This window comes from Acromyrmex echinatior, chromosome 4 (genome assembly GCF_024713525.1).
Source record: "Acromyrmex echinatior isolate Ae372 chromosome 4, ASM2471352v2, whole genome shotgun sequence".
Lineage (NCBI taxonomy): Eukaryota > Metazoa > Arthropoda > Insecta > Hymenoptera > Formicidae > Acromyrmex > Acromyrmex echinatior.
In genome coordinates this window covers 15,272,412-15,285,497 of record NC_141855.1, presented here as the reverse complement: position 1 = coordinate 15,285,497, position 13,086 = coordinate 15,272,412, and the positions used below count along the sequence as shown (strand labels likewise).

Here is a 13,086-nt window from a genome sequence, read left to right as displayed (position 1 = left end):
CGGGTCGAGTTCTGACGCAAAAATAGCCGTCTAGACGAGAATTTCGCTCTCCCGAGCTCGCGAACGCGCTGATCGATCGTATCAGATATGTTAATTCCGTTGGCGTTCAATGTGCATATTTTCATCGTTGTTCGATTCATCGGGAAACCTACGATAAATGTGCCACTTCACCAAACCTCAATAAAATGAATCTGGACCAAACATATTTAAGATTGACATTTATTGCATATTTCCATCGTTATTTTAACTGTTTTAAGAAGTTTGCAAAATGATTTAGAAATTTTTTTTCGTTCCAGCGAGACGTTTTTTCTGACAAAAATATAAATCAGAGCATAAATCGAATGTGAGGAGACAGTAATAAAAACAAACGAAGTTTCTAGGAGGAGAAAATTGAGACAACGAAAGATAAAAGAGGCGCTTACGTTCGACTTATACATCGATTTATATTTTCGTCAGGGTGTAGCAAAAACATGCTTTGCGGTATTCTTGACGTTTGCCGAAAATGAATCGATCGACGGGGCTTTTTTCACGGTCGCTTACCGTCCTCGAGTGTTGATGCCACAGCTTCCTGAGTCATGGGACCAGGTCCGAGGGCGTTGAACGCTTGAACGACCACGCTGTAACGTGTGAACTTCTTCAAGTTCGTCAAGTGATGCTGACGTCCGGGCATGGATGTTCTTGCCAAACCCAGAGCGACGCTCGCTGTCGAGATCCGTCTTTCCACAGTTTTATACGTGTATTGCTCCGCCCCCAACCTGAATTTCACGAAAGTGTTCGTTACACCTGGCTTGTATGATTAATTAGTTTGTAGAAAGGGTGTCAAGTGTCTCCTTTTAACCCTAAACTTTGTGTAAAGTTTCGGCGGCGAACTTGGTATTAGATTACTGTGTGAAAAATAATATGGATTTATGTAGATGACACAGGTGGCAGAAAGTTATCGAGATAAACTTAAAATAAAATTATAATTAAAAAAATATACAATATATATGAGATAAAGAAATCAGAAACTTCATCTTTTGAATAAATATTCCAGAATATCTAATTTATAAAGTAATAAATAAGTGAGAAATGTTATATGCGGATTAAATTAAGTATATTAAATTAAATATATCGATTAAAAATCTAATAATAGGGACAAGTTAAAAAGTGATCAAAAAGTAGAAACACGACGCATAAGCTACATCATTGAATTTATAATTGATCTAGTCAATGTAATTTAGCATTCTAGAAAGATGGAAAAAATTTAACTGGTTCGTGGTAAAAGCATCACAACAAAAGCGCATTGAAGCGATGTAACAAAACACGGCCGTAAAAAAAAGCCTATAGTTTTTCGAGGATTTGTCAGCGTTGCCCCAGGCGGATAAATAACTGACCCCGAGATAGCTCGTCGTTTATTAATGGCGCGTGAATTCTACGGTATCAGCTCTGTGGGCTGAAATACAGGAAGTTGGAATTCTGTGTGCGTGCCTATATGTATGCGCGAGGGAGGAAACAAACCTCTATCTGTCGAGGTACGTCGTTAAAATAACGGCAGTGTTTTCGGTCGTTACCTGTGTTCCTTGTAGCCGACATGATAACCGAGTATCTCGCCGTTCCATAAATCATGATCGGGCGGATCCCAGGTGACGTTGAACTCGGTCGAACTGATGGGGTCTACTTTGAGATTTCGCGGTGGTCCACCCGGTTTCTCTCCCTCTGTTGTCGTTTCTAAAATCTAAAAAGCCCATAAAATCTTCTTTGATCCATTCACTTTTGCTGCGTTCTTCTTTTTTCCCACTAATTGCCACTAAACTTTTCAAGTATTTTATCATTTTTGTTCGTAACGAATTTGAATTACAAAAAGAGACGATCAGAAAATAAAGACGGATTAAATTCTTTTGTGAAACTGACATGGATTCAGAAATCGTTTCAAAAGTACGTGCAATATAAAATCCGGATGTCAGCCGTCACGTCGGTGTTTAAGGAAACATGTGAAACGCAGATCACAGTTGGGGAGAATCTGCGGGAACAGAACGAATGGCTGGATGCACTTCGATATTTCGCTTCAAAGCATTGCGGCGGATGTTACGCAGACTGCATCCTTAAACGCCCAAACGAATTCTTTTCCGGAAGAAAAAAAAGTGCGAGAGGGGTCGATATGCTCGAAAGAGCAGCGCGGAGCGCAATTTAAATCCAGGCCAACGATGCAGCCGCACATCCGTCAAGAGACGACGGAGAGAGGGATACGTTTCGAGATGAGATAGTTCTTTTTTTTTTTATGTGCGCGGGAAAATATCGATCGAGCTCGGTTCCCATCACACACCGGTGTCCCGATTGTTTTAATTCTCGTGGGAGAAGGGGGATGACCGGCTAGTCGGCGAGGAATACGATCGTCCGAGGGTGCGATTTGACTTGTAAATGTTCGGCCTGGCCCCGATACCTACGTCGCTCGCTTGACTCCGACCCAGTTCGTTGTCCGCGTACATCCGGAACTGGTAAGTGACCGCAGGACGCAAACCGCTCACGTGGCCGCGAGCACGTGTCCCCGGTACCGTCGTGTGGAACGTGTGGTCGTGCCATACTTCTGCAAAATTGAACGATCATCTTGCGGTAATTTAATCCCTCGGATCAAAGAAACGTCGATCAGATGAAGCTGCTGTTATGTTTATATCTGTCCATACATGCTGTTATTAGCTCTTTAATATTTTGGATTATATACTCTGTGATCAAAAAGTATCTGAACTTTATTTTTTTTTTAAATTGCGGGAAAACTGTAAATCAAATCCGTTTGCTTTGCTAAGTTGATACACATGTCCTTCACATTTGGCAAAAAAATCATGGCATTTCTTCAAGCCGTTTGAGAATGACAGTTGTTTATGTCAGTGAAAATTTTTGTGCGCGGCGATTTTTACCGAAAACTATCAAGCAAAGAATTTGTTTGAAATTTTGCGTTACGAACGAAATTTCGTTCGTGACGTAAAATTTCAAACAAATTCTTTGCTCGATAAAAACCCCAGTATATGTATATTTATCCAGAATATAAATCAGTTTAAAATATCTAATCCTACAACTTTAATTATACGAGTATATATTTATACAAATAAATTCTAGAAATTAATACTTCTGTTTGCAATTTGCAATCAAGAATGTAAACCAGATATAAAATACTTAGGTATTAGATTTTTATTAACATACTTTCAATTTTTATTAATAATTTTATTTATAATTATATATTATATAATGTACATAAGGAATAATTTATTAATAAATTTATTAATAAATTTAATCTATTTTAAAAATCCTTTTTTTATGTTAATGTTCTCCTAAATATAAATAATATTAAATTTGTAGACATTAACATTTTTCAATTATTTTAATTACTATGATGCTTACCTGATTCGGTTTTGTACTCGATTATGTATTGGGTAATTGGACTGTTCCCATCTTGACTAGTCGTCCAGCCTAGATTAATGTGACGACTGCCTTTCTCGATCACGTGAAGATTCCGTGGAAAGTCTGGAGGCTCTACATATCAATTATGTAAAATCTCTTTTAACTTTCGAATGCTATCATTATTGAGTGATATAATATTGCTAATCGATAAGTAAATTTTACAAGGAAAGGCCTTCTTAATTAATATAACAATTTTTCCTTCATTTCACTCTTTTAATAATAAAATATTTATAATTTAAAAATATAAACAACATAAGTTTATAAATATAAACAATCTAATTATTAATTTAAAAGAAAAAAAAATAAGTACACTATCAATCTTGAAATATAATAATATAAAATATATAATATTAAGAACGACCGTAAATATGAAAAATCAAAACAGAGAACGTCAATAGCCAGTCAAATTGTTTTAAATAATGAGATATATATTTTTTATTATTATAAATCGATTTTATTTTTTTTAAGATATGATTGCGCGCCGAAATATTCAGATTCTTAACATTCAATTTGAAATCTCAATTCAAGCTAATAATTTCCCTTAAATTAAATTAGAAAAACTGTAATGAAATATGTAGTTTAATTATTTGTATCTCTTCATAACACTCCTAAATAAAATATATACTAAATAAAATAATAATGTAAAACTGCTTAAGAACTGAATCACTTATATAGGCTTCATTCCATTTAACGTTTGCAACGCTTGTGGAATTATTTCATCCTTGTTGTTTATCAAATGTTAAGTGCTCACGAGCGTTGTGAGCGTCAAATGGAACGAACCATTATTAGACATAATGCTGATATAATATTGATCATCAGGGGATTCAAACTAATATATATAACAGACAGAATTTCTAGAAGCTTCTCTCCGCTTTTAGTATGATAGATTAAACCTCCTAATGATCATTAAATAATTTAACGCTTAATGATCTCATTCAAAAATTTATGTATCAATAACATTCTAAAATTAATGTAAAGTCAATATTAAACTTTTCAACGCTTAAACAATTTTCTATCGTTTACTAAATCCGTTTTTTTTTTATAAGTATACGTTTTTCATATTTTTATATGTATGAATTTTAAGAATACTAATTTTAAATTAACTTCCTTCACTATCATATTCATTACGAATAAAAATGTTTATTTATCTATTATACTATGTGCATTATCTATGATCAGTTATTCTAATATGTATTATTTTGCATGACATCTAAAGAGACATTATAACGCTTTTATAGTAGCGACGGTATTATCTAATAAAAGCTTGACTGACGCAGATATAATTTCAACATTCAACACGCTATTTTAAATAGCGTCAGTCTGATTTTTGGTATAACCTCTATTAAAATATTTCACCGCGTGAAATTACAGTTGGACAATTAGTTGGGAATATTCGGCTAATTCCGAGGCATCGTCCGTCGTGTATCGTGTCCTATGGAATAATTTTCAGTTATGGCACGATTGTCGCGTACCTGCATTATGCATATTTCACGGGTTATCCGGCGCAATACGTCCGCTCGAAGCGTATCTCATTTTGGAGAACACATAGAGAGTGCGAGCCACCGGCTCATCTGTCTCTCCATGCGCGTACTTGCACGGACGTACATTAAATTAAATGGACGCGCGTTGTCGAGTACCTGTATACATTACGATAATTACATTCAACGAAATAGCGTTACGCACAAACAACCGACCGACTGACGCCCCGAAGGCATCATCGCGATTACTCGCGTCGCAATAATTTCATGGACTTCATTGACTATCTCCTTCGACAGAGAACAAACGATTATTAAACGTCAACGTTAACACGGAAATATCATTGTTATTTTTATTGCAACTTTTTTCTTGTTGCTGTATTGTTACAATTATTATATGTCCTTCTATGTATATCAATACTATTTTTCAAGTAGTATTATCAATTAATAACTGTGTCTTTGTATTTGGTGCCGATGATTTTTCAAAGAGCTTCTATGGTAATCTAGATAATAATTTATTGAATATAAAGTACCTTGGATATAAAGATGAATCGTCATCTCGTCGCGGCCGTAAGCGTTGGACGCGATACAAAAATACCTTCCACTGTCCTCGCGGCTAGTACTGACGAAACCGAGAACGCTAACGGCGCCATCGGTAGTGTTATCTTCCTTCAGGGTATAACGATAATCAGGAAGCTTAGGATCTAATTGAGAGCCTGCTTTCTTCCAAACTATCTTCAAAGGATGGTCACCTTTCGCTTCGCAACGTAAAGAAGCATTCGAGCCCAGCCTCGCGGTCTGATTACGATGCTTCTCCACAAAATGTGCGGGAACTGTATCAAGCAGAATAAAATTCTATTTATAATTATATAGTCAGGTATGGTGCATACTTAAAATGTACATTATTTTAGATTATTCTAGAACATAGTCATATTTAAATAAATTCTATTTAATAAAATTAAATTCTTGAGTTATACTTTGAATAATCCACCAAATTTAAAAAAATTCTATAATTTTGTTAATTCTTATAAATTTTTATATATACATGTATGTGTGTTTTTATTCTAAAGTGTTTTTCGTATACAAAAAAAAAACGATTTTGCTAAAGTATTAAATAATTTAGCTAGATACAGTCCTGAAAATAATTAGACCATCAAAATAATTATGTAGAAATAATAAACATAATGAGCAAAGCTATAAAAAATATTCTAGCAACCAGCTTGGGCGAATTATATACCTATATAATTCTTTTAATGATCCAATAAAATTATTATCTGTATTATCTATATAAATTTTTAGATGCTTAACAAAATTGTTCTTGTTGTGCAATGCGATATAAAATTATATATGAAAATTCTACCCTGAACACAAGATATAGGTTTTTTTAAAATAAGATGTATAGCTAACAAAAAAAGAGGCTGATCAAATTAGCAAAAATAATTAGAAAATTAAGATCTAAACGCTAAAATTGGTTTTTATATTACTAGATTATTTATTTTATTATATTATTATATAAAATATAATTTAATTAATGACATATGCGTTATAAATTATAATAATTATTATTATAAATAATACAATTTAAATATTATATTAATGTGATTTATTGATGTCTCTCGTACATATTTATTTTAAAATGAGGTAAAATTTAAAAGTTATAAAACTAAAAAAAAATTCAAAAAAGAAAAAGATTAAGAATTAAGAATTCAACAAAATAAATTTGACAAGATATGTTATCAAGTAAATTTTGTTAATGTTCTAAAAATCATCATCTTTTATAAAAAGGGGGTTGAGCAATTCGATTATTTCATCAAAAAATATTTCCTCAATGCTTAATAGGATAAGGATTAAATTGACTACACGGGTCAATCGTCATACTGTTGATAATACCTAAAGTTTCAGCGAGATCCAATTAGGGTTAATCACCAATTAGTAGAAGACTAATCCTATTAAAAGGAAATATGAGAGAGAAAGATATTTTATCTCGTAAAGCTTTAGCGTTAAAGTATTTTCTGTAACTGTAGAATGGGAGGTTTAATGACGTTTCTATTGTAAAAAAATTACATTTCTAGTTATTAAATTTCCTTTTGACAATTAGATTAGATTTAATTAGGTAAAGAATAGATATTAATTAAGAAACAGATATTAACAGAGAGATCAAATACTTTTTTTCCACTATTATAACAAATATAATAAAATTTGATTCGATTAACTTATATTGTTGTGAAACATTACTTAGTAGAGATTATAATTCTTAATATTACTAAAAAATTGTAAATAAGGCTTTCTTAGATATATTAATGGCGTATAATTAAAACAAATGCTTTTAAAAGAATGGTTACTAAACTTTGTGAATATTGAGAAGTACAAAAATATGATAAACATCTATACTTATATTATTTAAAAATAAATTTTGTAACATTATTAGTAATTTTCAAATTTGACTAACGTGAGAACATAATTAAAATTAATACATACCGTTGACGGTGAGATAAACGACTTTACTGAGTCCGGCTCCAATGCCATTTACAGCCTCGCACAGGTAGAAGCCCTCATGATCCTCCTGGACCCGGCCAAACACCAGTGAACCGTTGGAGTGTATCCTCAGGTCCTGCATGTGCTCGTGGCTGGCAATGTCGTGATAATTGCCAGGTTTCTTGCCGCTGCCGCGTCGCCATGTGACCAACGGCGGCGGAAACCCGTCGGCGTGACAATGCAAACTCAATCGGGGCATCCCCTCCGACGCACGGGCGTCCTGCGGCTCCACCACCCATCGTGGCGGCACTGACCCACAATGCGCAATCATTAATCGATTGTCACGTATCCCGAAATGCGACAGATACTACAACGACGCAGTCCGGAAGAATCCCAATCGCCTCGATTAAGCGCCAAAATCCGCGAGCGGATGACGAAAATCTCATTGTTCTACTTAATTATATTTAATTCCTCAAATTGCAAAAAAATATCAATTTTATACCTTAATTAATTATTGAAATACTATATAATTTGATCTAACAAAAATAAATTTTTATCACGGAGAAATAAATTAACGAACGCATAAACTTTTACTAATTAATTGGAGGAAATATGTCAAATTAATTCAAGAAAAAATTGTTTCGCGCAGCTATCAAACTTTCAATCTTGATGAAACGTCGCGTTTTACCAAGAATGAATTCGTGAGGGAATGTTCTTCCGAATCTCGTCGTACGTTTCTCTATCTAAGCTTATTGCGCGGAGGCAAGAGCGAAAAGTTCTCGAGGAGAGGATTGGCCTACTGCAACTTCCTACTTCAGCCGTGAAAGTAAAGAGAAATAGGATTTGAAGGTGCGCGAGGGAGAGGACTGGTGTGTCCTCTCGGGATTGCGGACAAACGGCGCGAAACTTTCGCTGATAAAAATTACGGATTGTCCGCCAATGTATTGGCGGATTGCTTGCTCTTTTCGTTCGTCTTTCTTCTCACCTCTGTTTCTTCGTCTGTCTCACGACAAAGAAACAGATGGAAGAGAGACGCAGAGGATGGAGGGCATGACTGGCAGGAAAAGTGCGGAAACGGTGCTAACGCTGCAACGTGCGCGCGCGATGGACAGATTTTTCCATCGGCGACAAATGGTAAAATAATATATCGGCGATAAACACCGTGATGATCACAGAGAGCGATATACGTGATACGATAAATCGGTGCTGTGCGAATTCAATACCACATACGAATGTGCACGATCAATTGTTGCGTACAAATATATGCACAAGGTGCGCAAAATGCGCGTCCCGCCCGAGCCGAACGTTTGCGCGCCGAATTATTCGCGCATTCATTTGCATAATGCGCCATGCATTTATGCGCTTGCAAGCATATTATCATTCAATCGTGATTAATAATTGAAGGATCGAGTGGATGAAGGATATACTTGTTATATTATGAAAATCGAGCTACATGAATAAATTTGTTATTTCTCACGTTGAATTACCGTGGCAGTCTACGTGTTAGATAATAGAATCAGCAAAGAGTGTAGCAGCACGCGCAATAATGAAGACACGGACTTATCGCTACAATTTATTTTAGTGGGAGAAATAACAGAGGTTTCCCCAGAGGTACTGTATTTTTAAAATTACATTTCAGAGCTGGAGAACGCTTAAACTTTCTTCTTCTTAATTTAAATACTTTGACTGCGGCATCTGATTGCCTATTAATTCAAATCCGATAAATGCGATCCTTCGGTCCTTCGTCCTCGTTTCAATTTAATAACGATTTCGTATCGGGAATCGATTATTCCGGCGAACGTTCGGATCAAACGAGACCGATTCGTCTCGGTGCAAGGTAGAGTGGATAGGCGGCATACGAATTTTCGGTGACGACGATGACGAGAGCAGGGGAGATGAAAAAAAGGAGACGAAAGGAGTATAAACGAAACACGAGATGCGAGCGTCACATCGGGAAGTCGGTGCCAAGGAATTAGTGGCGCTCAAAACTAAATAAGAGAGAAAAATAAATTGAGAAACGTGTCAGTGCAGATATGCGTGTGCTGGGTGAAGTGAACGTGAGTTGGTGCTTCAAATTGAACTACAAGATTGCTGCTGCTGCTGCTGCTGCTGCTGCTTATACTGCTGCTGCTGCCGCTGCTGCTGCCGCTGTTGCTGCTGCTGGCTCACCATGATCTCAAGACGAAGTGGTGCTATATGCGAAGCCGAGATTCGTAAAGTGGCCATATTGGCCCTCGCATGCAGTATATTTCATTTTGGGCTACTGCGATCGTATTGAATACTGACAAGCACCTCGTATCGGTCGAGATTTCATTCCTCGTTCTCCTTTTTCCGCGCATTTCTCCTTTTTTATTTCGTTGTATCTCAATATACGATTCAGCGGTCCTCGATGCAACGCGCTGACCAACACGTTCAAGAGTTTAATGCTTTTAAAATTAATAAATGCTTCTCTCATTTGACATCGAAGCGTTTAAAGAAGATATGTCGACTGTCAGAGGTCAAAGGATCGAGTACCGTTGCATTTGACACTTGCGGAATTAATGCGGAGACTATACGAGATGTATACGATCGCAGTACTTAATTATTGCGATAAGGGGCACAGAGTGAGAGGTGCAAGTTGAACAGTGCGCCCGTTGTTGTTAGATATATATATCTAGATAGAAAATATATTGCAGGGTGATCCGTGGGGTAAAATAACACTATATTATGCTGTGCTCATGTGCGGTGGTGCGACGGGCTTGCTGGCTGTGCGGCGGCGGCGGCGGCGGCGGCTGCTGCTGCTGCTGCTTCGTCATTTCTCGCGTATCATCTCGTAAAATGGACTCTAGAGCTGCGTTTATTTGGACAATGCCGTTGTTCGTTTATTCGGATAGCGAATTGTTCTGTGCGTCTCTCGTGAATATCTGGCCAATGTTCACGTGCGCGCGATACGGTTTTAAAAAAATTTCGCACGCAACTATCTCGAATTTAATGAACGAATTTCGCATAGGATACCATAGAAAAATATTTTCTCTGATTCTTTTGTAAAAAAAAAAAGACTCGTACAACGTAAAATACCGAAATATTGGAACGGAAAAAATTATTGGGGATATATCTCGACTCCAAACATTTTCAAGCGAGATACGTGGATTATTCGTGAGAGTATTACCCTGAATGTATTACCCAGAAGAGATCTGTCAGATATTGAAAGTGCCGGTCGAGTGATTTTAAGTGGCAGAAAAATCGTACTGAAAAATAAATAGTATAAGTTATTTTAGGTAAACTAAAATTTACATAAAGTGTATCTTCTATAATCTTATTATATAAAATACAAATATTCAGCGACGTGACAAACTAAATAATGGTAATAATAACTGTATATTATATAATAATAATAATTATTATTAATATATAAAAAATATAGAATCATGAACATAATTAAATTATTAAAATATCTTTGCTCTTATTTCATTTGTTATAGAGTAATAGAGAGAAGGTAAGGCGCGCTGTGATAGATATTAGTGAGTTCTATTCTACTAATTAATATCATCTTTTATAAATATGTTTTAATCTGATTTTTTTTAAATAAAAACTCGCGAGATGGTACTTGAATATACATAGATATGTCATATTTATTGCTAACTGATTGTCAATATTTTATATAGTAAGAAAAAAATGATTAAAAAAAAATGTTTTCAAAAAAAGACAGAATTTAAATTTAAAAAGTAAAATTCCTAAAATTTCTGTGAATTTCAATAAAATTCCACGAAAATCCCTGATTATCTCTGATTAAGAGAAATATTATAAATAAAAAAAAAAAATTCCCAAAAAATATCAAAATTTTTTCCTGGTAGTAAACTCTGTTTTACTATTAATATCAGCTTCTTACGTTGCTAATAGTAACATAAGTGCAACGATCTCCTGCTTAGTGGAATATCACAATTCACGAGACGGATATTATTTCGTAAATTAAAAAAAATATTACTTGGCGGGACCGGCAAAAAGCTAAGCGCACATGTCAATTCTGAACGTGAGCACGAGAGCTTGATATCCATCGACAGTGTCAATATCCTCGTCGCGGTACCCGGATATTTGGTTCGTTCGTAAAATCCGAGCGCAGCTCTAGTGCGTGACTCTTACTTCATGCTATTTTCCGACCGATGGCTGTGATGGCGGCTGCTGCTGCTGCGGCGGCTGCGGCTGCGCTTAAGTGACGACGATACAACAGCCGCAGGTGAATAGAATCGGAGAGTGACTCAACATTTAAATCTTGCAGTCGTTAACTTCTATTTTGTAAATCCCTGGCCAGAAAATTAATCTCTTCTATCGTGGCAATTTATCTAAATTGCACGATTGTAAAATGCATAGTCCGGCTGTTCAATTAGTCGGCAGTAGATAAAGACATTATATGGTCAGACATCACTGATTATTGAGAAATAAAGTCTGAAGTATTTTTCTACAGTAAAAAAATTATTCGTTCGTACAAACAGCTTAATAAAAATTCTATAGAATGCAACTATATTATTTATATTTAAAAAAATTATATAAAAATAATTCCAATTTTATATTACAATCTATCAACGTGAACAGCACAACGTGAAGATTTATCAAATTTATCAAATTAATAATTAGTAGCTTATCTTTTATTATTCTTTTTTCTTATATATTCTAAAGTCTAAGACTTTATGGATTCGATAGTTTTTTTTCATTCTCCAGACTCATTCACTCGCCGTCGTTGTATCGTCGCAGAGACAATAGTGCGCTGCCAGGTGCAAAACAGTGACGTGAGAGAAAAACAGAGAAAAAAAAAACACAGGCTCGGTGCGTTTTCTGCGTGGTGCGGTTTCTTTACTTTACCACGAACGATCAATTCGGCTGTCCAAAGGACCTCAGCCACCGAATTGCGCGCTAGGCAAGTATAGTTGCCGGTGTGCGCGGCGGTGACGCGCTCGATAACTATGGCGCTGGAATGGGCGTCAATGTTGGTTACGCGCAACCCAGGTGGTGTCTGAGAGTGCTGTCGGAGATCGTTAATGGTTGCGGCAGCGACGGCGGCGGCGGCGGGCCCGTAGGCGACGGCCGCCGTGCCGGAGGCGGAAATCTGCTCGCCATCCTTCGACCAGATGATCGTGAACGGCGGATCGCCCTTCTCGACCATGCAGGTCACCTGGGCCCGCAGACCCTCCGACAGGTCCTTCTTAAAGCTAAAGGGGGCTATCGTGGGCGGAACTGCACAAAAAAAGAGAGAGAAATAGATGATTGTGAGTGTGACTAAAAACAAATTTATCCGGACAGTCTCCTGTCGCTGCTTGTAGCTTCGTGCCTTCGTCCTGGATGTCGTCACCTAAATGCTTGGAAAATCTTAGCTTAACTTGACTCAGGATTGTGCGAGAGACAAGCTCGCGAAATAATTGAATTGTACGGACGATTCGACATGTCCCGTCGCTTCGAATAAAATTTGTCCGTCGTCGTTCACCGAACCCAAAATTGATCCACGTGTTTCGATGGAGAAACACGCTGTCAGGCAAAACACGCTGCTGAGATTAGTTATAGTTTGACTCGTCGAGGCTAGTTTCATGGATCGGTTAACAACGGCGGATCTGTGGTTGTATTTAGCCGGGCTGATAAGTTGTTAAACGGAGTTTAATGGATCTCAGACTTCTTCCGTATCGTTACAGTTGTTAGATAAAGCGAAAGATGTTAATTATCATTATAATAATATCCT

General features: G+C 36.4%; 1 protein-coding gene across 6 annotated transcripts in view; it reads right to left on the bottom strand.

Moving 5' to 3' along the window:
• LOC105145459 (Down syndrome cell adhesion molecule 4) overlaps positions 1 to 13,086 on the bottom strand; it is a 230,904-nt gene that overhangs the window by 10,843 nt on the left and 206,975 nt on the right. For 5 of the 6 annotated variants that reach the window (XM_087405823.1, XM_087405822.1, XM_087405827.1 and 2 more), the window contains 7 exons: positions 12,219 to 12,590; positions 7,386 to 7,691; positions 5,441 to 5,740; positions 3,373 to 3,504; positions 2,424 to 2,563; positions 1,551 to 1,714; positions 541 to 755 (listed from right to left, as the gene is read on the bottom strand). In XM_087405823.1, the coding sequence (XP_087261949.1) occupies positions 541 to 755; positions 1,551 to 1,714; positions 2,424 to 2,563; positions 3,373 to 3,504; positions 5,441 to 5,740; positions 7,386 to 7,691; positions 12,219 to 12,590 (1,629 nt within the window). The remainder of the gene's footprint in view (positions 1 to 540; positions 756 to 1,550; positions 1,715 to 2,423; positions 2,564 to 3,372; positions 3,505 to 5,440; positions 5,741 to 7,385; positions 7,692 to 12,218; positions 12,591 to 13,086) is intronic. The other variant, XM_087405826.1, reaches the window with a different exon arrangement.